Source organism: Chelonia mydas, chromosome 18, assembly GCF_015237465.2.
Source record: "Chelonia mydas isolate rCheMyd1 chromosome 18, rCheMyd1.pri.v2, whole genome shotgun sequence".
NCBI lineage: Eukaryota > Metazoa > Chordata > Testudines > Cheloniidae > Chelonia > Chelonia mydas.
The window spans coordinates 17571951-17598593 of NC_051258.2; the positions used below are offsets into that span (position 1 = coordinate 17571951).

A 26643-nucleotide genomic window follows, 5' to 3' on the forward strand; every position below is an offset into this window, starting at 1 on the left:
GTTTGTCTTTTCTCTCATGAAGCAGAGGAAAGCTTTCCTGGTACTGTCTGGACACTTTCTGCATTAGGATGCAATGTGAAATTCCAAGTCATGATCAGGAGAGTTCAGATCAAAAATGTAAGCAGTGTATAATTATCTTGAAAAGCCATGAAAGTCCAAGTCCAATAGAATACTAACCAATCAAATGATAGTGATTTCTTGTCAGCCCTAACAGAGTTCTGTCACTTTACTATAGCATAATATACTTCATAATCTTGTTAACCATGGAGCTCTGTAACATGGTGGAGGCATAAAGGCAATTACAATAATACTACTTGTGACCAATGTTAAAATGTGACTTAACTGGCAAGAACAAAGAGCCCAAAATAAGTGGGCATTGGTTGACTGCTTGATCTAAATATATTACTCCAGCAACCAATGAGTGCTTGGATCAGTTGAATCCTTTCATTAGCTTCCAGAACTTTGAATTCATCCCTGTGATTTCCCATTGATTACTCCCAAGCTGAAAATCTGGCCCTGTTATAAATCTTTTTGAACTGCCACCGGTAGGGATTTAAATGGATTGCCTCATTATACTTGTCGGTAGGTCCTTTCTCACCAAGTATGTGATAAACTAGAGAATCTGGTAACTCTGGGGCCTAGCAAAGATGTGTCTTAAACTCTGTCATAATTTTGTGGTTTTAACACAACTAGTAGTTCCAAGTCAGAAGAGGCTCTTAATCACTTAGAAAGGCATTATTTACAAGTAAGGACCGAAATGTCTTGGCAGAATTGGAGAGAGAAGGTGGGTGAGGTAATTAATCTTTGATTGAGAGAGAGAGGCTTGACAGAACTAAGCATTGTCAGCTAACATAGCTTCTGACTGTTGTAAATGTTATCTTGATTTACACAATAAGAAATTTCACCCCTAAATAATAAAAGAAAAATGTAGGCTTGGAAACATCAGAGGAGATATCTGTTTGTTTTTTTTTAAAGGAAGACTTTTTAACTATTTTTAATATGTCCTGGAAAAAAAAATATACCTTTCTGTTTCTATCCTTGTGCACCTATGCAGAGTGTATAGACAAGACAAGCACTTAAGTCATGCAGAATGCTACTCAAAACCATGCAAAAGTTTGCTTGGCCCTGGATTTCATAAGACTCAAAACTCTGGCAGTGTTAGTTAAAAGGTTGCTACAGGTCATAGGTGTGGGCCCAGATTCTAATGTTATCTGCTTGAAACATAGGTGAACCTTGGCAATTTCAGCAGAATTTCATTTTGAACTTTTTAGTTTGTACTTGAAATCCAAAGTGAAACTTGTGTGATGGGGCCTTGATCCCACAATGACCAAAAGTGAACATTAGTGTGAACCACCCTTGTGAAGTAAAACTGCTTGTTTGTCTATGGTTTAGTGAACGCTGGTGCAGAAGATACATGTGGGTTGCTTAATTAACGTAGAGTGATATTTCTTTACATAGTAAAGATGTTGGCTGCTTTTGACATTTTAGTGCTTAGATGCAATTGCTTTCAGTGAATCCTAACTATTACAGTAGCAGCGTCTCCTCCATCACAGCTGGCTATTGATGCGGGCATTAGCAGAAACAGCGTATGATTTTGCTCTGGAATTAGGTTGCCAGACAAACAGGTCTGGTTAAATTGACTTGACTGTTGGTGTGTGTGATCTAGATGCAGCTCACATCTTCTAAACGCTCATCTTTGAAACATGACAAAGGCACTTTACAGAAGCATTTAAGAGGAAAAAGTGAGTGTTTGGGGAAGCGTCTTGGCTTGAACTTAAAGTAGACTGAAGGCCTCTTGAGACTATGTCCAGTTTATAAACAATTTTGCTTCCAAGAATATGTAATTAAATGTTACACTAGTTTGTGTTGCACTCTGGCTTGCTTTAGAGACAATGTTTGTTCTTAGATGAGGTACGCTGAGAAATATTTGGAAATTGCTTTCTCTCTCCTTTTAAACTTAAAGTTCAGTATGTTTTGCTGATTTTTCTCAAATATTTGTTTTTGAAACCACAAAAGATGAATAAACAGAATGAACATCATTTAATGTGAAAATCCTTTAAATGCATAATATTTAGTGTTTGTCTCTTTTTCATCAATATTGGACGTGTAAAGTATGGCTGTAGTGTTTCATAGTGTATATATACATAGAGCAGGTGTAAGCTTTCTGAGAAGATTTAGTAAATATTCAATCTTTGATTTCTCCCCCCCCCCCCCCCCCCCCCCCCCCCCCCCCCCCTTTCCCCACCTTATTATTCTCAGCTGGAAAAGAAGCAGGCGATCCCTCCATTTCAGCCTCAGATCACAGACGATTATGGTTTGGATAACTTTGATACACAGTTCACCAGCGAACCCGTGCAGCTAACCCCAGATGATGAGTATGTTTTTTAATATAATTAAACAAATATGCATCCAGAAATGTATATATGAAGTTGTTGTAACGTTACTGAGAGAGTTAATATCTAAAAATGGAACAAAACATTTTGAAGTTAAAGATACTAATGTAAATTCAAGAAGTGTATAAGTTAACGTTCTCATGGTGACATTTAGACATCCACATAATACATACTGTATATTTCAGAATACATCTAACAGACTAATGAATAATCAAAACTATATGTATTGCTGTTAACTGTCAACAACGTGCTTGGTGCTGTACAAACAGCTAAGAACATACGATGTCTACCCCACGAGACTTAGTTTTGTATGGAGACAAAACAATTTAGAGAGACACTGCATCAAGAACCAGTATGAGTTTGACATGATAGAGGACTCTTGCAGAGGGCATTATTGAAAGTCTTGGCTGGAAAAGAAAGCGTGGAATGAGAAGGGATTTGAAGGTCAAGAGGCCCGTTGCTTGGTGCAAGAGGAGGAGGACACTGTTCCGCATATAAGGCAAAGATGAAGGCAAGATGCAGATGTGGTGCTTAAGAGGAAAACTTGGAAGTAGTTACAGGATGAGAGCCAAGATCATATGAACAGGTTCAGGGTATGGTAGGCCTTGAAGGTCAGCCTCAGAAGCTTGAACTCCTTTTAGAAAAACAAAGGGAAGCTAAGTATGCAACGGGAGCAAATTTCAGTGAGACACATGAATCTTGTCATCTTGTCTGTCAAGTGCCTAACATATGTCTCATGCTGAATGAATAATACGGGAGGGGAGGATGTCCCTACCATGTTGCTTGTGAGAAGAGTGGATGGCCTCACCAGCCTGTTTTGTTGCTGGATTGATTTTGCTGGCCAGCCCAGTACAGTGTGTTTTTGATAAGCATAGGTCACCTCCTTGTATTTTTCTGCATGATGTCCAATTGGGAAGCAATGCAAAGTGAATTGATTCATACCTTTTTCCAGGTGCACAGTTTCTCTTTCAAGACTATTACATATGGCACTACTGTTAAATGTTTGTTAGAGTTTTACCTTTTTAAGGACTCAATTTACTGGCTCTGCTACTTGAGGAAATGGCACAATAGAACCTATGTTACATGCTCAGCAGGACTGTTTATACACTGACATTTTTTATACATTTGGCATTCTCGTACCGTTGGGGTGAGAGAGACTCAAAAGAAGCAAGACTTTCATTATTCAAATCCAGAATTTTAAAATGGAAAATAAACCAAGTCTCCATGTCAATGGAGACTTTGGGTTTATTTGAAATTAAACAAGGCTCAGTTACCTTGGAGTTGGTGAAATTAGACTCAGACTAGGAATTGCTAGGCCAGTTCTACTCTGAGAGAGCAGGCAAGTAAGCTATGGCTTTCCATCCCCAAAGTTTGCTTTCAGATGAGCTTGCTTACACATGCACCTTTTTGGTAGCTGGGTTTCTTTCCCTTTCCCTTATTAAAGTGGAAGTACTATGCTGTGAGGTGATTTCTTCTGAATGGTTCCTGCCTGTGATCTTCCTGACTGGGCCTATTCCCTTAAGGAAGTCTCTAGTTTAGGTAGAAGTGCACAGTTTTGAAGTCTTAACTTGCAATTTCATCTGAACCTTTACAGGTTCTAATTCAGGAAGGTACTTAAGCAAAAGCTACTGAAGTTGTTGGGACTACTCATGTGCATAAAGTTAAGCCAGTGATGAAGTATCTTCCAGAGTTAGGGCCACAGTCCATAAACTCTGACCATCCCTATTATTCAGTGCTGAAGTACTCCTTACTCTTTTGTCAAACAAACAGCGAGGCAAGATGCCTTCGCCCCAAGCAAGCAAAGACTATCACACTTCATACTCACCATCAAATGGCCTCTCAGCAGTAACCTAAACTTAAGTGGGCTGCCTCCCTCTCTTGCTGCTTCCTAGCCTAACCTGAGTTGCCGGCATGGAAAGCAGGAGACAATCAGGACTCATTGCACTTCTTCTGTAGCAGAGTGCTCACTAGCAACCTAGGGAACAACCTATTATCCAGTCCCCAAGTGACATCCATAGGAAGATTAGCTTGTTTTTCGAGGGATAAAGACTGTACTATAGCTACATTCAGAGGAGGAATGTGTAGACTGTGTTCGGGACCAGCTTGATCACAAACAATACAGCAAATTACAAATGGATGTTGGATTAAAATATTTTTGATTTTTCTGTTTTTATCCATCTCTTAATTTCAAACAATATCATAATAAATAATGGACTGAGGCTTCTGCTCTGTTTCATGAACCGAAAAACATGACTGTTTCTAAACACTTTTAAAGTTGGTATTTCTTTAAACTCTAAACCAGTGGTTCTCAAGCTATTTATCATTGTGGGCTGCCTGTGTGGCCCATAATGTGTTACCTGGGCTGCAGGTTGAGAACCACAGTGCCGCATGCCCCCCAAATGCCCTTCCAGACCCCTATGTGTGGGGGCAGGGGAGCCGGGACCCTTGGGCCCCAGACCTTGCCAAGCTGGCGGCCTTTAGCACACAGCTGGGCCACAGTTGCGTGCTGATTGAGCCACACGTGGCCCAAAACTGACTCTAAACTGACAGCTAGACATCTTTGTGCTGAAATTTGCAAACTGCTTCTAAACAACAGTTCAGCTCTTTTTCCTTTCCAATCTGTTTTTCTTCCTCGTCTGTCTACTCCTATACTAATTCTTTGGCTCCAGATGCATAAGGCATGACAACAGTTTGTTATTAGGTTACTTTAATGGGAAATACAGGCTCTCTGCATTAGAGGATTACAAATCCAGCTTGCAAAAAGTTTTTTTTTATGGGGGGAGGAAAGTAACGTGAAAAATGAATTGTGTGCCTCCTAGTTTTTTTAGTCAGAAGGGGTTTTACAGAATTAAAGAAAATGGCAATTTCAAAAAATTCTGTTAGGCTCTGGAGAAAAAAAATTCCGGTTGACATTTGACAAGCTGTAGGACACAATCCACCCTTCTGTCAGTTTGTGAGGATTTACACAGGAAATTCCCAATAAAGATAAAGCTGCTCATGTGTAAATTTGTGCAGAGTGCTACAGGAACCAGATCCTTTTTTTAAAATGGGTTTTAGCAGATTAAAGATGGAGAGAAAGGCAGTAATGGTTTGTGTTTTAAATAAAATTAGGATTGCTGGGTTCTGTTCCTGACTCTGCTATGCAGGCCTTCTCCACACAACAACTTTTAACTGTGTGTGTGTGTGTGTGTGGTTAGTGGTGGGGATGACTGTAAATGATAGTTTGTGTCTGCGCAGGTCACGGATAGAAGTTAGTAGTTGTGACAGCTAACAGCAGCCTAGGCTGGCACCTGGCTGTCTTCTTCTGTAACAGATTAAGTGCACTGGGGTTTGTTTGGTGAAGAAAGTACTCCCGGCCAGTTCTTCTAGCTGTCAGTGCAGAAGGAGATTTGAGTTCTTTGCCTTTGCGTTCTTTGCCTTTGCTGCTGGTGCTCTGTGCGGATGACCTTCAGTCACACAGTGCTTCTGCTGAAGCACTATGGGACAGTTGCTATGATTTTCTCAGCAGGCATAGATAAAACAACAGTTAGGCATCATGGTACATGCAGAGTCAAACAATCATATGGCAATAAAGCTGCTGTGCAAATGAAAACTGAACCATGTTACTTGTGAACCATGTTACATGTAACAATTAAGATGACTCTGTCGCCGACTGGCTATAAAATCACAGTTGAAGACCTAACACTCTGTGTGTCCTTTGCAAGTCGGTTTTCTCTGTGCATCAGTTTCTAAAACCTTCCATTGGCTCTCCCTTGTGCACAAGGTTCAGTTTAAATTTGTTTTCCTCAGCTTTGTGTCTCAACAACTCCATAGCATCCTCTCCTACATCTCAGAGCTTATCATGTTACTTTCCCCTAGCCATCACCACTGCCAGTGATATCAGCCTCTATGCCTTGTGCATTTCTTTCTCTGTGTAAATTGCTGTTCCATCCCAGTTTTCCAAACTACCAACTTCTCATTAGTATTCCTCTGTGATGCACATAAATGAGTATATTACTCTGTAGAGGGGCAGAAACAAACCCTCTGTTGTTCTCATCTCATGATCTCCAGCAATACTGCTTGAGATTTTGGAATGAAAGATTTATGAAAAGTATTTGTGTATTCAAAGCTTGTTGGTTGATTGTTCATTCTAATCTTATTGGTTCTATATCACTAATACTTAGCATGTGTATAGAACTTGTATGTTATAATACTATACAAAGAGAAATCTCTTGAACAAAATGTTTAGCAACACAATTGAGAGTTCCAAGTAGTAACCTAAAGAAATATTTCTCCTTATTTTTCAGAGATGTAATAAAAAGAATAGATCAGTCGGAATTTGAAGGATTTGAATACATTAATCCATTGTTGCTGTCAACAGAGGAAACAGTATGAAGGAATGACCTCTCCATTGCGGACAAATAATGTGAATGAACTTTAAATTTATCCTTAACTACAGTATATGCATGCAAGGCTGGGGAACTGTAAGGGTTTGGATGGAGACCAATGATAAAAATTATTGCTGCTGAAAATCAAAGATGAGAATATGATTTTGGTGGGTGTCTTCCTCTAAATACTGGATTTAAAAAGTTTTGGGCACTGACACAACTGGCTTCGTTAATGAAGGAATTTGCATTTGTGCCTGTCTCATGAAGGATCAAAGTGTTCATTGCATCCTCTAGAAAAAGAGAGATTCCGTCAACAACTTTGAAAGCTACGTACTTTCCAGAAACACTTGATGCAGTGAGCTACTACTTGAAGAATAGTAGAGTGTAACATCCTGAAGAATAAAACGTTAGTGGTGTTGAAGCTTATTTTTTATGCCTTTTTCACAAGTGGTACCTGTCTAAACGTCTCAGATACAGTATGTAAAAGGAGTTGTGTTTTATTAGCAATCAAAACATAAATTTGGGTACAGGTTTTAAGTGCCTAAATGGATAAACTGCATTGAAGACTTACTACATATTTTCAACATTCTTAACCCTGCTAAGTTATGCTTGTTAACATTAAATAAGGAAAATACAAATAAAAGCTGCAACCTAATACTGAGGTACATCTTTATAGAGGAGCAGAGTGATTCAGCAATACCAATTCCAAATTAGAACGTCCTGTGTCAAATCAAAAATCTGGATTGTTTAAACCTCAAAATTTTAGTTTTAAATAAAAAAAAAAGAACCTAAATTTGCACAGAGTGGATTTCTGAAAATACGTAAGCAGTGCCTACAATGATGTCTTGTGTATTAGATTTTTGAAAAATATTTTTATCAATAATACAATATTCAGAAATAGAACAACAAAAGTGTAATGGATCGTAGCCTTAAAGTTTAAATAGCAAATCTAGATTATCCATACACATGCTACATTTTCCTGATAAAGCACACCTCCTACTAATTAACTGTCTGCTTAGAAATACTCAGTGTATATTATTAATTCATTGTTCTACATAGTAGAACGGGATGCTTTGATAAAAATGGCTTGCTTCAAAGCAGTAACTTTTTCAATGGAGGGGGAAAATGAATACACGATAAATTTGGGTGAGGTGATAGATGTTCAGTCCCTTCTCTTGAAAACTGGGAGAAAGGGGATGTTGTATCACAAAGGTTAAGAATTTGTTGTCAGCTGTGGAAAAACTCCTGTCACTATATTTGATGACTAAGTGTGCACTGCAATCTAAAACCTTTCAGATGCTTGTAAAGATTTACCTGTCTCATTGCAGATGACAACAACAGAGGCAGTACTTTGTGCTAGGTTTTTGTTTAACTACATTGTGTGGCTTGTGGTTTTGGGGGAAAATTGATGTGGGAATTTAGAAAAAACCAAGAAACCCTGTGCCATGACATCTCATCTAATTTGGTGTAAAATGCAGGATAAATTGCAACATTTTTTCACTTTCTTTACATTAACATATAGGTTTCTCAGGGTACAGCATTGTATTAGGTGCTGAACATGACATCTTTCGGATTCACATCCAAGTCATGAGGTGCTAGGATGAGACTGCCAAAACATTGTGTTTAAATTTTTCAATTAACCATTGGTTAACAAACTACATTTTGTATCCCTTCATTGGCCACAATTATGCAAACCTGTGGTTATTCAGTTTTATTAATCCCATCCAGATTTGAGTTTTGGATTTCTTTGTGTTGGATTGTAGCTTTTTATATTAAGCAAGATGTGTTCTAACCAGCACTAAATTATTTAATCAGAAAAAAGTACTTGCCTCAAATGCCTGGAGTTTAGATAATTTGGTATCTAGTAAAGGAGGAGTTTACTTTTTAAATGTGATATGAACTTTTTTGTTTTAATTCCCCCTTTTTTCCCTCCTTGGCAATTAAGTGTACCCTGAACATTTTTTGTGTTTCAGTATTTAATCAATGCCCTTGGTTTTACAACTGATCATTACTTAAAACAGTGACTCTGGCAGTTTTTGCATGGAGATATGACAAAGCTGCCCTTAGATGGATCTAGGCAAGGGGCTTAGAAGTGGAAACATGGAGGTTTTTTACCTCAAATTTCTGAGACATTGGAACATTTTATTTGGGGGGGGGTGGGGGAGGAGGGGAAGAGAAAGGGACAGACAGACACATTTGCTCAACAAACGTTAAAAAAAAAAAATCCTTGATTTATTTACAATTCAAGGCATTTACAATGTTTCTGTGTTGCCAAATAGTTTGCTGGTTATAAGTTTGGTTGCTCACGTGCAAGTGTATGAATAATGTTCTGTTCATGATGAAGGGGGAAATTTTTTATATAAAGTACCTGTTTTATAAATTAAAGAAAATGAAGGATGTAATTAAATGTGTGGTTTGAAAAAAAAATCCTAATATATTACAAATGGATCTGGTTATGATATATAGTTGTCTTATTTGAAATAGTAAATGAAAACTCTAGTTAATTTAATGATTGTAAAACAGTAAATATGTTCTTGTAGTTTTGTATAATTAATTAGTTGAGATCTTTGCTGGCCAGTTTTAATTGTGCAGAAGATGGTATTCTAATCCATAACAGCTAAGATCATTTATATTCTTGCACAGCTATTAAAGACTTTAATGAAAAAGCCAACAGATTTATTATTTATCACCATGTTGAGAAATGACCAAAATAGTTAGTTTTTTTTAACTGAGAGCCTGATGGTTATTGTAAATTAAAATATTCAACAAGGTTTATATTTTGATACTGTATTGTTTTTATTCTGTATTTTTGGACCATAACCAATGCCTAAGTCATTGAGTCTGGTCCAACAGTTTCCCTGTGGCAAAAAATTTGTTTGTTCAAATATTGAACTTTTACGTCAGTGTTAATTTGAGGTGCATTCTTTCACAGCACATGTGTAGCCAAGTAAGGTCAAAATAATGGAAAGAAAATGCAGACTAGTCATTTTTGTTTTTTACTCATAACCTTCATATGTGTAGAAATGAGTTCAAACTCAGGGATTGTGAATCCAAATATCATGTAATGCATGAATGAATTACCCTGTTTGGTGAAAACAGGCGTCTGTCCCTTGAGGAAATGAAGCACCTATTGTATATCAGTATCTTCCCTCCTTCCCCACAAATTGTTTATAAGTGATTACTGAATGTAATGATCTGCAATCAGTAATGAAATTTAAAAATTTACAACATATTTAACTGCAACTGTCTTGGTAACCAGCTGGGAATTGATGTCGTGTATAATTTTAAAGCACAAAATCTGATCTTAAAAATGAAAGAGCATAAAAAATATCAGTGTGATTTGCTGAACAAAGAAGCTGTGCTGCTTTACATTTTCACATGTCTGGGGGCAGCAACTTGGATATTTGAGCCTTGTTCTACTAGCATAATTACATTAAACCGTTCTGCATTTGGATGCTATGAGAACATCTAGCTATGCGTTTATCGGGCATAATTTATATGAGGCTTGCTATCTTAGTTATTTTAAATGAAAGGTTATAATGAAGCAGACCTTGACTTATGGGGGAGAATCAGGGAGCAGTGATATGAATCCAGGAATGTCATTTGTATGAAGGGTGCAGTTTTCCTTCCCTAGTCTGGGATATACCATCATATATATATATACAGACAATACAGAACAGTGCAAAATTCCAACTAGATTTTTATTTAAACTGTTTTCAAATAAATTATGAACTGAAATTTAAAAGCCCAAAGAGACATTTGGTACTATAGCACTTTTTTAAAGTATCAGGCAATTTATTTTCCAAAGAGTTAACCATTTAGAACCTGATACAAAGCCTATTGAAGTCACTGGATTCAATGACATTTGGATTAGGCAAATTAAGTCTACAAGAAAATTTCTTGCATCAACCTCTTCTTGCTATACCTTTCAAAAGCATAACAATTTAAATACATGGTAAAAGAGAACAGATACTGTACTTCAGGGAGTCACAATAGTACTTTCTTGATATGCATTCGGTGGGGCTCCACAGCATCCGAAGTATGCCAGCACAGTTCTCTTTGCAGAATCGGGGATACAGTGTATACACAGAGAGGTTCAGAGGAAATGAGTAGGCTGATATTTCTGAACTTCCTTTGTTTTTTAATTATACAAGTTTAATACACATTATATCAGGACACGTTTGCTTGATATACTTTCCTTTTTTCTTGTAGAGAGATTCATATTTTAGCATCTGACTTCTTGGCTCTTCATTCTTGTTCTTTTACCAGATCACATCATCTGCACTTTCAGACAAACATTTAGCAAGATGGCTATCAATATCCAACTGTGACAATCTGCAAATTAAGAGAGAATTCTTTCATTTTATCAGAACTACTGATCAAATCTGTTTTCTTCATTTACTCACACTCCCCCCAAACTTGGTTTTTCATTTTCTAGAAATCTGGAAAAATGCTATTTAATTTGCAAGAGTCAGGTCATTCTTATGTTCTACAGAATGGAAAACTGATAGTTGGATATGAAATTAAAACATGGTTATTTTGAAGAAAAATAAATTTCACTCTGAACCTGTTTCCAAAATAGTAACTTAAATTTAGAAGCCCATTTAATATGGGAACTGCATGGAGACTTGCAGAATTTCCAGTTAACTATATCAGCAGTTCTCAAACTGTGGGTCACGACCCTGTTTTAATGGGGTCACCAGGGCTGGCTTAGACTTGCTGGGGCCTGAGGCCAAAGCAGATAACCAAGCCCCACTGCCCAGAGCTTCGAAGCCCACAGGCTTCAGCCCTGGGTGGCAGGGCTCAGGTTACAGACTCCTTGCCTGGGGCTGAAGCCCTTGAGCTTCAGATTTGGTCCCCCCTGCCCAGGGCGGTGGGGCTCAGGCTTTGGCCCCCCTGCCTGGAGTGGCGGGGCTTGGGCAGGCCCAGGCTTCGGTCCCCCCTCCTGGGGTTGTGGTAATTTTTGTTGTCAGAAGAGTTCACGGTGCCATGAAGTTTGAGAACCCCTGAACTAGATCAATAACAAAATGAGTAGTGTGGGGAATATTCTGAAGCCTTTCAAAAAGGCTTTTGGGTATGCTCATTCTTCCACTTGGAGAGAAAAAGGTAAAATGAATTCTCTGTACAGCACCCTTCATAGCCCTTGGTTAAAAAAAAAAAAATCTTCTCCAAAGCAATACAACCCAAATCACTAGTGGAAAGGTAGGTGTGATGCCACAGAAGAGTCGTCTTCTCTGTCACATCATTGGCAAAACTGAGACATTTTTATTAGTTGCATTGAAGCAATCCTTTCGTTTGTCTCCTTGTACAGTCTCCAGGAGGGAGAACGAAGCTGCAGGATTATTATGCTGTATGGCCTAGGGCCATAAGATGCTTTTCAGAACACCTACAAGCATATTACTAACATGTTACTTTTCAGCAGCTGGCGAGGAAACCGCATGAATGCTGGTAAGTGGTATGGTATGAATACGCCATTTAGTTCATTTCTTATAGCAGGTGTCTGGTTTAGGAAAATATTTTTATTATTAATTTTAGTTCCTGTGAAAAGCCAACTCAACAATAAGGGAGACTGAAATCATGTTTAACCACCAAACATGGGAACAACAAAGGCAGTGGCAGCTTCCCCTCTTCCGTCCCCCCGCTCCCCGAGCCCTGACCTGGAAAGGCCACTTCTAAACATGAAAGGGTAGTTTGTCATCCATGCATATTCAGTCTTTGGGCCTGTTTTTTGTGATTTGAACCCCACCTGCTCAAATATGACCCACCAAATAGCTGACAAATAATTTGTCATTAATAATTCACTCAATTTAGATCAGTGACCTTAGAAGTGGAGACTCCTCTTTTAGATTAAAAACTAGCCAGCCTACCAGAAAAATAAAATTAAAACATGAGGCCCACAATCTGTAACAGACAGGCACAGTCTCAAAGTATGTAACATATACTATGCTGTAGCTCAGTGCTCAGGCCAAACTGACTGCTAATTATGTCCTACACTATTTTTGTTTGGGTCACAAAGGTTACCCCTGGGAGTTTTTATTCAGGGTAGAACCTCCCCACGGGCTGCAATAAGAGTGCAGGATCAAGCATTAAGAGAGATTTTTCTTATCTTTGATCTACAGGGATTTCCACACTCAATCATTTAACCACCATGGAGAGCTGAGTGGAACTCAGAATGCATCAGGATGAGATTACAGTAATTCCCTATCCCAACTCCATGCGTTAGCGTTACTCTGTGCCGCTAAATAGCGGCCAGCATATTGAGCCTTAAGAGCAAAAGGCAAAAAGTAAATGTCCAGGAGCCGCAATTACATTTTTTAACTGAGATCAGCAAAATTATTTCTAAACATACCAGTAACTTTGACATTTTGCATTTTCTATAAAAATATGCCAAAAGAAGGATTTCTACAAATTTAAGCCCCAACCCACTCGCCAAAACAGCAGCTTCAATTGATCTGAGAAGAAAAATCTCTTCCACTTCTACCAACAGCCAGCATTCAGATAACTGGCAGGTTTCTCATTCTGAAAGCGTAATGATTCTTCTGTGGTTTTGTCCACTCAAGGATATTTACCAGCATTACTATACCAATATGTTTATACCAGTATAACTTCCCCTATGAACGTTCTTATGCACAACCATGGAAACTGAAAAAAGGCCTCTGTTATTCTAAATGAGTGTCCATCTAAGGAGTCAGTGGTATAATTATACTGGTAAATTTCCCAGTATAGACTAACTATTATCACTGCATGATCTTTTACTCAAACTGAATGAGTGTGTATTAGCTGTGAAAGATCTGTTAAAACAAGGTTGTCACCTGGAGCTATTCTGCATCATAGAGTGGTGTAGGAAGGCTGGCATAACCCCTTGTGTAGATGCAGCCTGTAAGAGTGGAAAATGTTTTTCTATCACCGTAGCAACACCACTTCCCTGAGCAACAGTAGAAAGGTAAATGGAAGCATTCTTCCATTAACCTAACTGCATCTACAACGGAGACTAGGTTCGCATAGATTTTTCACACCCCGAGAGTGCTGTAGTTATATTGACCTAAGTTTTAAGTGCAGACTTGGCCTTAGAGGTGCTGGGCACTCAACTCCTGAGTCAATCAGCAGAAGAGGGACATGATGGAAAAGCATCAGTGCAAGTTTCTCTCACTGCCACAAGTGTGTACCTACCTCAGAGGGAACACTGATAGGTATCAGATAAATCTGAATGGGCATGGAGACTAGGCTTTAGCTAACAAGGGTACCAATTTTGGATGATTGAAATATATTGATCTGAAAATACATCTACTTCACCAAAAAATAATGTGCCAATTTGGAATATACAAAGTCAAAGAAGGGCTCAAATTTAGCTTTCTTTTTAGAGCAGTATAATATAGAAAACATGTGAACCTTATTCCACCTTTGTTTTGGATTTAAAATAGATTGTCCAAGCACTTTAACAGTAGAACCTTTGACCCAATTTGCACAGCTTTGTTTATAGGGAAGTCCCAACCAAAGTGACATGTTTGTGTTTGTATACTGTAAAAAACAAAAACGTATTCCAGAGTAGTAAAATGAAACTTACGTTCCAGTAAACTGGATTAGACACATCGGACAACTGTCAAGAGTTAAAGTTCCTGCTCTCTGATCCTCAGCCTTTTCCTCAAGACCTTCCATTTTGGGGATGTCAACAGGAGACTTTATTTCTGCAGATGTAGATCTGGTCTCACCTAATAAAACATTATGTTGGTGCATTTGTGAAAGTGACTGTTGTCCTTTGCTTTCATTTTCTTTTCTGTTTTTCTCTTCGTTCAGCACAGTCCCTTTACAGAGCTGTTGAAGGCAAAAATCTTTTGCAAGACTTTGGGTAGATGCTGGTACAAAATGCAGTGTTGAATCTGTACGTAGATTACATTCATACCTTTCAGTCCTTTCTTTTTCTTTCAGTTTTGAACTTTTTCTGCTGTGTTTCATTCTTAGGTTCTCATCTGGATCGTCATTAACTGCAAGGGATATTTTCTCAACTACAGGAGCAATATTTAGCTGGTTTTGGTCTGCCTGGTCCTCCCTTTCCATTAGATGCTCAGTGTGACTTTTTGATATGTGACAGCAGCTTGGATCCCTTCTATTAAGAGCTTTTTCTTTGTAGAAAGATGGGAGAGGTATCCACTGAAAATCTTTCATTCCAACCTTAAAGACTTCTGGTTTTGGTGGGTTCTTCTCATTTTCAGAATTCTATAAAACAGCAAAAATTTCTCTCCTTCAAAACAATTGCAATTTCTTCCATCTGTAAAAAGTCTAGACACAGCACTTACAAGTATATTATAGAAGCCAATACTGCACTAGGGGAATGGTCAGGTCTCTTCCATGTCTAATCTCTGATAAGTGTCTACTTCCATTTATAAATGGGAAGGGAATCCCTACTTACTATCAGGTTTCAGAATAGCAGCCGTGTTAGTCTGTATTTACAAAAAGAAAAGGAGTACTTGTGGCACCTTAGAGACCAACTAATTTATTTGAGCATAAGTTTTCGTGAGCTACAGCTCACTTAAATGTTAAGAAGACTGAACATGAGTAAGCTTTTCTTTGGAACTGGTTAGTAATCCAGAATTTTAAACAAAGGGCTTTCTGTGAAAGGTCTAATTAGGCAAAAGATACAGATACATGGTGGGTTTTAAAGGGGAATTTATCATGCCTCAACTTTTAGATTGTCTGTGGTAACAGTTGACATCTAATTCAGATTCTGCCAAAGTTTATGTGAAGAACAACGCTCTATTTGTCCTGAGAGAGAACTTCTAACAGACAATGTAGAAATTAGGGCCGTAAGAGTTTAACCGGTTAACTAGAACCATAAGCATCAAGCTTATTGGTTAACAATTAAACTCTGCTGCCAGCCCCACACGCACCCGGGGGTTCCGGCTACCGGCCACAGAGCCCTGGGCATGGGGCAGGTAGAGGGGCAGCCAGGGGCGTGGGCGGGGGGCTGCAGTGCCCTAGTTTCTTGTTAAAGGATTAACCAACTGAAGATGTTCCTACTAGGAATGTAAACAATGGGTAAAAAAAAAAAAGTAGTAGTTTAACCTATTGAAATTCAAACACATTACCTGTCCAAAAAATTCTGGTAAACTGGGCACTGTTTCCCAGCTTGTGTGTTTTAGATCTGGATTGACAGTCTTCAGTATCAGCATCCACATATTTTCAGACTCACTTAATCCTTGTTGTTCAAACCAAGAGTCTCTGTTGGCCAATGTTCTGTAAGTAAATAAATAAATACATACAAAAATAAGTGTAGAAAAAAAATGCACTCTACAATGCTATTAAAAACCACTTAGGCAAATTACCCCTAGTAACATACATGCTTCCTAACAAGTCTAGACCCCCAACCTCTGGTGCATAAATTATCTGCTGTAACAAAGTACTGGACAATGCCCCTGAGCCATAGTTGTTAATCTTTTCCATTGTAACCCTATGTTACAGTATAGTTTTAAGACTACCCCTCAACAATAATGAGATGAGACCCCAAAATTAAACCAAGCGAACAGGGCTGTCCCTAGCTATTCTGGGGCCCTACGCAGGCCTCTGCAGGGGGGAGCGGGGCTGGCTTGGGGGTAGGGGGGAACCATCCCCCAGCACTCACCGGTGGCGCGGCTGCGGCTGGGTTGCTGTACTTACTCCTGCCTGTGAGTGCAGCCCTGGCCCTGCTGTAGAGCTCAGGGGCGTGGAGGTGGGGTTAGGGAAGAGCAGGGGTTGGAAGAGGCAGGGTGGGGCAGGGGAAGGGCTGGAGCAGCACAAGGCACCAGGAAATTTGGTGCCCCATACAGCTGCGTACTTTGCACATGGGTAACGATGGCCCTGCAAGCATACTGTACTGCACCCCCCTTCCCTCCAGCTGAGTTGGATTTCTTACAGCAAATAGACTCCCAAGAGAGGTGTTCAAGATTACACACAGTTCAGGTTAACATACTTCCTAAAATGTCTCAAATTGCTTTACTAAATCTCATATTTTTATGGTGGTGGGAGATAGGAAACCAAGAAGACAACTAAAAAAAATGAGGAGTCCTTGTGGCACCTTAGAGACCAACCAATTTATTTGGGCATAAGCTTTTGGGGGCTAGAACCCACTTCATCAGATGTATGAAGTAAAAGATACAGGAGCAGGTATAAATACATGGAAGGATGTGGGTTGCTTTACCAAGTGTTAGGTCAGTCTTGGTGAAACAACCCACATCCTTTCATGTATATATACCTGCTCCTGTATCTTTTACCTCATACATCTGATGAAGTGGGTTCTAGTTCCCGAAAGCTTATGCCCAAATAAATGTTAATCTCTAAGGTGCCACGAGTACTCCTCGTTGTTTTTGCTGATACAGACTAACCCGGCTACCACTGAAGCAAGAAGACAACTGGTTTGGTTCTTAAAGAAAACAAACAAAAACTCCATCCTTTACACTACCACTTTTTCAACTTCTAATTTACAAATGTCTTCCATAAAGCAGCTGGCAAACCATCTTAAAACACACATGCTACATAGGAGGCATGTCTCCTCATAGGAGGCAAGTCTGCAAATGCAGATTTTGCCTCCTATAACTGGGAGAGTGCCAACTGCATGGGGATGGAGGAAAAAGGGATTTTATTGTACTGCATACTCACAGTACTCAGTTACCAAGATGACCTCCATATCACTAGAGCAAGCTCTTTCTAAAACCCCCAGCAATGGAGCATTACCATCACAGTCACCCTGAACTCTTGCATTTGACAGGTCTGTTTTTGGGAAACTGAAGAGAGACTGGATTTATGGTTTATTACAACAATCTGTAACCCACTCTCACACACACACACAGCTACTTTCCTCCCCAGGCCTGGAGGCTGTTAACGGGTCACTTCAATTTGAATGATCCCTTGAAATGTGTGTTAACTACATATGTTAACCAAGAAATACTGAGTTAGTTTCCCAGACCTGAAGAAAAGCTCCGTGTAAGCTTGAAAGCTTCTCTCTCTCCAACAAAAGTTGGTCCAAAAAAAAATAGTACCTCATTTACTTTGTCTCTCTAATATCCTGGGACCAACACACCTACAACCCTGCATACAGGCTATCCGCATGACAATCTAATAAAGGCCACATATGATGAGAATATCTTTAATTCTTTAGCATTTACTGTAAATGTAATGCTCAATAGGTGAGCATTTTCTGCTGTGTCTGGAAAAATATTTGGTTTTCTTAACAAAGGGCTTGTATATTGGACTGCATGAAAATGTGTTTATTAACAACCAGGAGTAGGAATCTCATCTCCGATAATATTTGCTGGCCCAGCCCACGCTACCAGCTAGAAAAACTGCATGTAACTAAAACACTTTTCAGGAACTGAACTTGAATCATTTCAGTATCCACCAAAACCTCTACCATGGGTGAACTTGTAAGTTGCAAGTTCACACAAGTTCTCTGAGGTAGGACTTAATGACCTATAGGCAGAAGAAATTCAGTTCTAAATAACAGATCATCAATCAATATGGGATTTCACCACAAACAATACAACTGGTAAAAAGTGTGAGCTGGGGAAGTGACACATGATTGCATGGAAAATACCAACAGCTGCATCAGTTTCCATAACATTGTGGGAGGCCCTCTCCACACTGATAGGTGAAACTGAGGAAGGGCTGTGTAGCTCGCAAGCTTTTCTCTTTCACTAACACAAGTCGGTCAAATAAAAAATACTACCTCATTTGAAACTACTGCTCTCTATTTAGAAATGGCATTTGAAACTATTGGTATCCTTTCAGAGGACAGTATTTAAATATTTTTGCTAGGAAGCTGTTTAAAAAGGTTGATTGCAAAGCACATAAAGCAGCACCACGATAAAACATGGTGTATGAAGCCAGCCTCCAAAAACTCTGCTTTTAAAACATCATCATATTAGGCCCCGACTTCCTCCTCCTTTCTGAAGCATCTTCCAGGGCACCAGTCCCGCGTGGCCGAGACGCCGCTTTCACAAGCCCTCGCCTGGGGGAAGGAGCCAGGGTCTGTGAGGGCGGGAGGGCCGTTTCACCCAACCCCTCTAACCGGCCGCGAGCGAGGAACCGCCAGAACAGCGGCTGGCGACGCCCCGACGGGGAGGCTGGAAAGGGCTCGCGGGGTTCAGCCGCCCCCCGGCACCGAGTCGAAAACGCGCCCGCCGCTTCTGGGGCAGCGGCCCGGAGTCGGTCTCGCTCCGCTGCGCGCCCTGCGCCGCTCCCGGCCCAGCAGCCGGGCCCTGTGCTCGGGGTCCCCAGTCCCGAGCTGAGCCGCGGACGGAGAAGCCCCGGGCCCGAATCCGGCGGGAGGGCGAAGGGGTTCCCCGGGTGCGGCCCCGGCCCCGGCCGCCTCAGGCCCCCGCTGCCCACCCAGCAGGGCAGGGGCTGGGCCCGCTGCCAGCGCACCGCCGGCCCGGTGTGGGGCGGACCGAGACCGTCCTTCCGCCCGGGAGCAGTACCAGAGCCCGCCCCTTCCAGCCCGGGGCCTCGGCTCCGTCCCTGCTCGGCCGGGACTCACTGGCGCCGCGCGGGGGGCTCCCGACCCGGGCTGGGCTCCCGGCTGCGGCCCGGTGGCGCCTTCCTGGGCTTGAGGCGCAGTTTGCCGCCTCCCTCCTCGGACATGGCCGGGCCGAGGGGCCTGCGCCGCGCCGCCCCGGCCTCCCCTGTGGGGCCCGCCCGGCTCCGCCTGCGCGGGGCGGAGCGGCTGCCGCGCTACTGGGCCCGGCGGCGGGCGGGGAGAGCTCGGGCCTGCCCGGTGCGCGGGGGTGGGGCAGAGCTCGGGTCTGCTGTGGGGCGGGGGCGTTGTGAAGGGGGAAGAGCCCAGTTCTGCCTGGCGTTGGCTTTGTAATGGGGGCAGGCGCTGTGCTCCTCTGGGTGCAGTGGGGCTGGGGCTCCATGATGGGGGGGAGGTTGCAGTAGCCCAGACTCGGTGTGGCTAGGAGGAGACCGTGGTGGGTGCCCAGGGAGGCCCCTCACTGAGGTTGGGATGGGGAGCTTAGGCCAAGTACACAGTTGTAGTTGTAACGTGGCTGTTCTGAGCCCACCAGTACCCCTCCTTGTTGCCCATCTTATTGTCTCACAGATTTCCCCCAACCCCTCTGGTACGGGGCACAGGGAACAGGCCCAGTTGGGCGAGTATCAGACTGTGGATGAGGTGCAGTTTGTCGGCTCTCTCCCCAGGCTCAGCCAGGCCAAGGGAGCCTGCTCTGCTTCTGAGCATTGGCTCCTCTGCAGTGGACTACAGAAGTTTCATAAGTTAATTTCGTTGCTTAAACAGCATGTGTCTGATACTTTTTAACATGCCTGAATGTAATCCTGGGTGCATTGCTGTGCAACTGATTTGTGAAAAGGCAATATTTGCCAGGTAGGTGGCCCCTTGGGGGTTTTGTTAGGCTCTATTTGGTCAGACTCTGACACTGAGTTAGATAACACATTGCTTCATGACACTGGGGCATTCAGACTACAGGAGGATGGAACATGTAACCAGAGTTTTCTGCAAATGGCCAAGAGGACTAGAACCTCAGCTGCATTCATCCTTAGTTTATTGATTTTGTGCCCATGCCGGGGATCTGTTTACCTTGGCAGCCAGCAACTCAGTTGCTCATTCAAATAACAAAGGTATCATGAGTGCATCTCTGGCCTAGCTCCTCTTTTAAGAAAGAACAGCAGTGAAGTGAGGCCATTTGTCTTTTCTGGGAAGAACCTGTGTGTATGACGTAAAATGAAGTGGTTCCTAGAGCCGGGGCATAGCTGGCAGATTGACATGTACAAATACACTGGCTAGGCTGCAGCCCTTTCAGAAATAGATATGCTATTAGAAATGCCATAACAGAAGAGGATCATACAGAGAGACGGGGGGGGGGGGGGGGGGGGGGTTGACGGGTGACCAAATGCCTCCCAGTCACCACAAGAAGAATTGTACTAGAAAATAAAAGTCCACCATCCCCATACCCACCTGACACTAGGTGCCTGTGAATTGCAGAAGGGAATCAGGTATGTTTATAGGGTGAATTTACTATTCGTCAATGGTGCCTGACTGCCCTGGGGACTGGAAACCTGTTTCTTCCTGCACTATGAACAGCATTGATGCCCACTCTCTCATTTCATCTCCACACTTTACTTCCACACTGACCTATAGGGCTGAGGGGATATTTGTTTCTGTGACCCATTTCCATTATTTAAATTGGTTAGTCTCTAAGGTGCCACAAGTACTCCTTTTCTGTTTACTCCTTAGTGTCTGTGCTGAGGTTGCCAAGTAGGTGTCAATTAGTGCTAACTGCAGTGTTGTTGGGTTTTTTAGGTATGTCCGCAAGTTACTGGGCTGAGCTCTCCCTCCCCGCCCCCCTCTACAACTTTTCACATAGGCCACCAAATAGCAATTACAGAACAGCCACCTTCAGTCACTGCATCCCTGGGCCAGATTTGAACCAGCAAAATGGCGTTCAGATCCCATAGTGATTGGTGGACATCAGAAACACCTAGATAGGTATAACCAACAGGTGATAGCACCATATCATATTGTCAGCCACCCAGTCCTACTGAGCTATAATTAAAAACAGAGGAAGAATGGTTGACTGGTGAGGGCACTAGCCTGAGACTTGAAAGATTGGGGTTTGATTCCACAGCTTCATTATGTGATCTTGGGACAATCACTTTACTTAGGGTCTCTGTATTTCAATTCCCCATCTGTAAACTGGTGATAAGAAGTGGTTCCCTACCTCACAGTGGTGTTGTGAGGATAAATATACATTAAAGATTTTGAGGTGCTCAGATATTACAGCAATGGGGGGCCGTTAAATAGGCCATACATGGGAAAATACTAGGACTCACCAAGCCTGAATTCTGGCATTTCTTGTGCTTAGTGGTCAGGCTAAATGAAAATGAACTTTGCCTCTAGAAAGAAACAGCCTGAGTTTGTTCTAGAAATACTAATGGGCACCTACTAGACTGACAGTTTCCCTGGACCCTTGTGTTTGGTTCCTGGCACCAGCACACTCATAAAATACTAAAAAAGCCTGTTGTCTTAGAATTCACCTGTAGTCTGTGCTGCTGGTATTTGAAAGCTGCTCCCCAGTCAGCTGATATGGCATTCCTGCAAGCCACCTGTCCTGTCAATGATAAAGGATTAGAAAACGTGTCTTATAGTGATAGAGTCAAGGAGCTCAATTTAGTTTAACAAAGAGAAGGTTCAGGGTTGACTTGATTACAGTCTGTAAATACTTACATGGGAAACAAAATATTTAATAATGAGCTCTTCACTCTAATGGAGAAAGGTCTAACACAATCCAATGTCTGGAAATTGAAGCTAGGCTGATTCAGGTTGGAAATAAGGTGTACATTTTTAACAGTGAGAGTAACCATCTGAACAATTTACCAAGGATTGTGACTGATTCTCCATCACTGACTATTTTGAAATCAAGATTTGATGTTTTTGTAAAGGATCTGCTCTAGGAGTTATTTTGGAGGGATTCTATGGCTTGTTATACAACAGGTCAGGCTGGATGATCACAGTGATTTCTTCTGGCCTTAGGTCCATTCTGACTCCGCAGAGCCAGAACCAGGTGGGCTGATGACAAAGGCAAATCATTTTATAATCGATGTAGGGAGGAAGATAGCGATGGGGATAGAAGAGGCAGATGAGGTGAAGTAGACCTGGGACAGCAAGGAAAAGGAGAAGGGGAGCAAGGAGGGGGAAAACATACTGCAATGCAATGGCTCATTAAAGAATGAGCATAAAAAGAATCAGAAAATGTTTGTAAAATCAAAGTAAAAAGTGTTTCTTTTATCCATTTCTTTTTTAGCCCTGGCAACTGTGCTGAGTGAGCATTCGAATTAGTACTACCAGTATTCTCCACGTGGTGGCAGCAGACAGACATGCTTTAGGAAACCAAAAGCTCTCCTTTTCAATATGAGTGAGTGGCAGCGCCAGCCCTGGTAGCTTTATGTGCAACTGTGCTAAATGTCTGTGCATGTGCATGCATGCATGGGCATATTTGTGTTAATGTCTGAGCTTGTATGGTAGTGTCTCTGTGTGACCATGTCTGCTTGTGTTAATGTCTCTGTGTTTCTCTTTGTGTTGCCCTGGACGACAATCCTCATCTCAAAAAGGTGTTATTTTTGCAATATTGTAAAATGTCCCCAATGCTAGATATGAATTGTCAGAAACAATAAATCAGCAGCTATTCTTAATTTTCTTGTTAAATGTGTATCTTAATATGATACTATTTTTGTCATATTGTATACCATAACATTTGCAGTAGGTGTAATGTAGCTGAGGATACGTGAAGGGGAAAATCAAACTTACAGCATGGCAAGGGTTCAAAAATGAAGCACTCATTAAAGGAAACCCAAAGAATCAGGAGAAATTGTTTCAGTGCTAAAATCATAGTAAAAAGCATTAATTGCTGTTGCAATCCTAGCCCTAGCATTTTCTGACTTTTTGGGGAATTAAACTGTATAAACTCGGTGCTACAATTTTCTTGCATTTAATGTGTATCAAATGTACTGTTCCTAGGGTAACACTTCAACCCCCCATGCCCCTTATACCTGTAGTGAAGCTTTATACTCTTGGCCTGTCTGTTTCCATGAGTACTCACAGAGTTGGTTCTACCCTTTTGGGAACTTCATCCCCATTTATCTCCTACACATATTCAACATGTTTGAATCTGCCTTTTTCTGGAATTAGTTCAATCTAAACTTAACTTCTCCCACTTGCAGGAGCCAGATTCAAGGGCTCTACTCCAAATTGTTTTTGTGATACAGGCATCTATCCACCAGGACCTGCACAGAGAAATCTCATATTATTTCACATAGCCCCTGGATGAACTGTCGTGATTTTTGTTCTGTGAAGAGGAAGTGTTGTCTACTGGTTAGCGCAAAGAACTGACCAACAGGACAGGTTCTAGCCTTGGTGCTGCCACCTTGGACAAGGTTACTTCTGTGCCTTATTTCTTCCAGCTGTACAAGAGGGATAATAATCCTCATGGAACTTGCCTGGGTGGCAAGGCATACTTAACTGTGATAATGGTGATGTTTGGAGATCTTCACATGAAAGGTGCTCTAGAAATGCAAAGAATTATCATTAGCACCATCTTCAGTTGGATTTGAGCCAGTGGCTGAGAGTTTGGAAGCTAGAGTATCTTTCCATATAGCTGCGGGAATGCTTGTCAATGGAGTGCCATTTATCTACTCCCTGGAGATACTCATCAGGCTGCACATGCTTAATCGTGATTTCCATAGTTCCTGATTCCTGACATAAATTAGGCCTCTGTTTTAACTTTTGCTCCCATGAAGTGGGGGTGGGGGCAGAGGAAGGGTCTACTATAACAAATTCTAATGCTCCAACAAATTTCCACAAATATTAAAGCCTATAATCGCCAGCCAAACACACCAAGTGATCTTTTCATGGGGTGGGGGAGAGAGGAGGATGTGAAACGCAGGTGCCAGCATTTGCTGGGGAAGAACTGGTACATTATCAACTAATCCGCCTTCTGCTATTTCTGATTTCCTCCCCAACAGCTGCAGCATTAAATGAGAGCTCCTGCATTTGGGAAGAATTAGAAAGCTTGAAGTAACGGAGGGGGTCTCTGTTGGAGACACAACGACTCACAGACAGGAGGGGGGTTGTGCTTCCAGTGTAGAACCTGGAGCATTAGGCATTTTACAGCCTGGAAAAATTGTCATGTTTCAGCTGTTCTTCTAGAATTATCAATGAAGAAAAGACACTGTCATTTGTGCTAGGATTCCCACTGATGCTGATATAATCACATGTACATGGTATGCTTTTGCATAGCCCACTGTTGATACTGTGAGGGTGACAGGAAATGTAGGTTTATTGCAAAACCTTTTTAGGTGAGGACATATGCTAATAGTTGATGCTAGAAGCTTAGAAACTGTAAATTCTATAGTGATGGTTGTGTTATAAGATAGAGAACTAAAGTTTTTGAAACTGAGCTATGGTTTATCAAGACACTGATTTGCAGTTTGTTTAGAAAAAATATATGGTGAGTTTTAGTGTGTATGAAAAGTTATTCAACTCCAATCAAGGATAAGGGTCCCATTGTGCTAGGTGTTGTACTGACAAGGGCTACAAAAACACCCCTCGAGACTGAAGTTCTGACTTTGTTGCCAGAACATTTACAGAACAGGCAGCATCAGGGTAAGCTTCCCTGGCCAAAGTGCCTGAAGCATGATCTGGAGGGACTAGATCTAGTGCTGGAGAGTCACAGTGGTCCATGGGGCTAGTTTCCCAGCTCCAGTGGAATGGGAGAGAATGGCATTTTGCACCAGGAAGGGTGCAGCACAATTCAGAGCCATTAAATTATCAAAGCTGGTCAAATCTGCCTTTAGCAAAGTCAGGTGAAAGAAGTTGATGTGGAATCTCATTTTTGAGAAATGCAAGCCCATTGCCATTTCCTGATTAAAAATTATTATAAGATCAGTGGAGGCATTTTTGCTGACCTGCCCTAGTGTTAGGGGTAGAGTCATATGTCTTCAGTGACGCATCAGTTAGTTTGGACCCTGCTTGCGCTGGTGACTGACCAGAGCCAAAGTTGGTCTTCTGAGCCCAGCGTGAGGCTCATTTTTTCAGCCCAGTCTTTTCTTTCGTGATGGAGCTATGAAGCAGGAGATTACAACTCTTCTCATCCCCCTTCCCGCTGCCCTTCCCTTTTCCCTAGCCAGTTAAGGAGAAGGATCCTGAACAAGACCAGGGGAAGCAGCAGCCACCTGGTGAGCCAGGAGCTGCAGAGAGGAACCCCTAGGAACTGTGGACAGAACTGTGTGAGGGACGTTCTATGAATGTTGGAGGTTACAGCTGAGTGCAGGTCTGGGTGGTACTACGAGGAAGCAGCAGCAGGGCCCCAGTGAGAGAGACACCACCAAGTGATCCTGGCCTGAAAAGCTCCTGTTTGCTTGAATAGAAACTGGACTGGAGAAGGCGCCCTAGGCAGTAGGCCTCAAGAACCCTGTCTCTCAAGTGGCCTGACCCTAAGGGCTCAAACAAGGATCACTGATGCTCACTTTGAACTACAACTATTTAAACCTCTGTATCTACGGTATCTGCTGTGTTTTCCCTTTCCTGCCCGCCTTAGTAAAATACCCTTTCACTTAACCATGTCTCTGAGTGGTTAAGGGGACCCGCAGGGACGAGCGCCTACAAGGTCTCGCTGCTGAAGCACCAACAGTGCTTGCCTCCGAATTGTGGCACACCTGACATGCAACTGGTAGGTGAAATCCAGCACTGAGCAGCCAGCACTTTGTTGGTGTTAAAGACTGCCTAGTCCCTTTCTTCTACGCTCTTCTGATTGATTGTCTGTGTCTGAGGTATCCAGATGCCTCAGGGATGCCATATTTGGCTATTCTGCTCCACACTCCCCTTCTGTGCTTGTTCTGCTCGCGCTATATGACACATCCATCCACCAGTAATGGTGCCATCGAGGGAGTGGTGTCCATTGAGCATCTGGAGGGAATTTTATCATACCAATATGGTAGATAGGGGTTGCTGTCTAATGCTGAGAGATGGAAGGCTAAAATCTGAATCAGAGAAAGCCGTATGACCCCAACATAAAACCAGCTGTTGCTCAGGCTTGGGTGCTTGCCTGCTTACTCCCGTGACCATGTATTACTATGGTATTCCATCCACTTTGAAGGTGGGATGCCAGTTTCAGAGTAGATGGTCATAGATGGTTAGTCTATGATACGCGTGTCATCTCCTATTCAGGAAGTCCACCCTTTCAGAGCATAATGAAAGTTCAGAGCCGTGTGGCTCTTTACACACAATCACACCTGCTGACATTTATATGCCAAGATGGAAAAACCTAAAGAGAGGATCAGGGAGACTGGCATGGCACTTGTGGGCACGCCAAGGTTGCCAAGGAGACATATTGTATTGAAAC

General features: G+C 41.9%; 2 protein-coding genes and 1 long non-coding RNA gene across 14 annotated transcripts in view; 2 read left to right on the forward strand and 1 right to left on the reverse strand.

Annotated features, from left to right (window-relative positions):
- The window catches only part of PRKCZ (protein kinase C zeta), a 152881-nt gene extending 143348 nt beyond the window's left edge, over nt 1-9533 (forward strand). For 8 of the 9 annotated variants that reach the window (XM_043531488.1, XM_037881433.2, XM_043531489.1 and 5 more), the window contains 2 exons: nt 2260-2375; nt 6680-9533. In XM_043531488.1, coding sequence (XP_043387423.1) covers nt 2260-2375; nt 6680-6767 — 204 coding nt within the window. In that variant the 3' untranslated portion in view covers nt 6768-9533. Of the gene's footprint in view, nt 1-2259; nt 2382-6679 lie in introns of those variants that run through there. The other variant, XM_037881435.2, reaches the window with a different exon arrangement.
- A 910-nt stretch (nt 9534-10443) lies between these two features.
- On the reverse strand, nt 10444-19441 carry FAAP20 (FA core complex associated protein 20). Of its 2 annotated transcripts, none has more exons than XM_037881438.2 (4): nt 19266-19441; nt 15844-15991; nt 14325-14974; nt 10444-11095 (listed from the first exon to the last, which is right to left on the reverse strand). In XM_037881438.2, the coding sequence occupies exons 1-4, from the start codon at nt 19367-19369 to the stop codon at nt 11023-11025; spliced, it is 975 nt and encodes a 324-aa protein (XP_037737366.1). In that variant the 5' UTR covers nt 19370-19441; the 3' UTR covers nt 10444-11022. The 2 variants fall into 2 exon arrangements, with proteins under 2 accessions (XP_037737366.1, XP_037737367.1); XM_037881439.2 differs by lacking the exon at nt 19266-19441 and adding an exon at nt 18456-18786.
- Nucleotides 18587-24126, forward strand: LOC119563957. Of its 3 annotated transcripts, none has more exons than XR_006286403.1 (3): nt 18587-18755; nt 22549-22659; nt 23465-24126. It is a non-coding gene; the product is annotated as an uncharacterized LOC119563957 (long non-coding RNA). The 3 variants fall into 3 exon arrangements; XR_005222761.2 differs by lacking the exon at nt 18587-18755 and adding an exon at nt 19516-21233; XR_006286402.1 differs by lacking the exon at nt 18587-18755 and adding an exon at nt 19516-20740.
- The last annotated feature ends 2517 nt before the right edge of the window (nt 24127-26643 follow it).